Source organism: Puccinia triticina, chromosome 10A, assembly GCF_026914185.1.
Source record: "Puccinia triticina chromosome 10A, complete sequence".
Classification (NCBI taxonomy): Eukaryota; Fungi; Basidiomycota; class Pucciniomycetes; order Pucciniales; family Pucciniaceae; genus Puccinia; species Puccinia triticina.
Genome location: NC_070567.1, coordinates 2,160,963 through 2,162,363, shown reverse-complemented (window position 1 = coordinate 2,162,363; position 1,401 = coordinate 2,160,963). Strand labels below are relative to the sequence as shown.

Here is a 1,401-nt window from a genome sequence, read left to right as displayed (position 1 = left end):
TGACTTGTCCACAGCATGTCACAGCCCCGGAGTCTGAGTTCAGCTCGAACTCAGATGATGGGGCGGCATGGGATTTCGTCTGAACCAAAATTTTGTTTGTCAGATCATCTCATCAACTTGAATCTAAAGTTTATTGATCTTTGTTCGCCGATATACTCGCGGGAGCTTCTGAGTTTCTCCTCTCAGCCCCCGCGCCGATCCTCTTCCAGATTCCTGTCCTTTAAGATCACTGTCCCCGGTCCAGTTCGCCGGCCCTTTTCCCCAGATTCTCAGCAAACAAACCACCGCCGACGGGAATCTACCCCCCGTTGTCTCAAACCAAAATCCCCCCCCTCAAATTTCCGCTATCACTCGAATCCTAGAATCTCCCCCGGACCACCACGAAGGCAGCGCACAGCACAACATTCCCTTCCAGTAACTGCCGACGGCCCAGCACCGGTCGGAGTTCCACAGCGGCCAATCCGGCCCAATGGCTACGTTTGGAGCCAAATGTGACTTGGACGCCAATCTATCTTTTCGAACTGTTCAACATCTTCGGGGATCATCAACGGGTGGTGAAGCTGGATTCCATCACTCATTTGGGCCCGGTTGGTCGCTCAGAACCCTTGTCAAATGGTGGGAGTCAGACTGGTGAGCTAACTGTACATGGTCCTTTTTTGATACCTTGTTAAACTGAACTTGCAATGATAATCTACGTACTCCGTTGCTTGCAGGTACCAAAACTGTGGTGCTCGGAGGCAGGCCTGCGATGGCACCCACACCAATTGTTGGCGCGGCGTCGAATGAATTAAGCGAGCTGGCTGCTGGGGGTAGCGGCGCTAATGGCACATGGATTATCACTGCATCGTTGTCAAAATCTGAGAAGCCTGCCTCGTCCTCTGCTGCATCAAAACTTCACCGCACGTTCAACCAGCATTGTAATCAGGTCAAGGAAATCAACCTCGTCGTCCGCTTTGAGATCTTGATTGTTAAAATGACCTTGCTCCCAGGCATCTCCGGCTTGCAGTTTTGCAGAATTTTGAGTAACACTGGGCAGTACCAAACTTTTGGTGATTTGTCTCTCTCCGACCCCCCTTCTTTCCTTCTTTAGCGTTCATGTAATTGAGGGTTGATTGAAATTTTTGGGATTGGGATTTGATCGGTCTATCTAGATCGTCGGATTCTAAAGGAACTCAACTTTGATTGATCTTTTATTTTTTGTGGAGGATGTACTTCTTGGGTGCACCTTAGGGGCCACAGATCCAGCCCAGTCCCAGGGACCAAAAATTCAATTTTTGGATGGCTTTCGATCTCTCTGCGGGGGCATTATTCTGTGTCCTATTCTCCGGGGCTCTACCGCGCGCCTATGTATATCTTGATATATAACTTTTCCTCATTGTGAAAAAATAAAATTCCTGACAA

General features: G+C 49.2%; 1 protein-coding gene across 1 annotated transcript; it reads left to right on the top strand.

The window, feature by feature from the left end:
- Positions 1-469: 469 nt before the first annotated feature.
- Positions 470-1,090, top strand: PtA15_10A220 (uncharacterized protein; the record flags this gene model as incomplete). The annotated part of the gene is made up of 2 exons (XM_053160375.1): positions 470-587; positions 714-1,090. The coding sequence occupies 2 exons, from the start codon at positions 470-472 to the stop codon at positions 1,088-1,090; spliced, it is 495 nt and encodes a 164-aa protein (XP_053024355.1).
- Between the last annotated feature and the right edge of the window lie 311 nt (positions 1,091-1,401).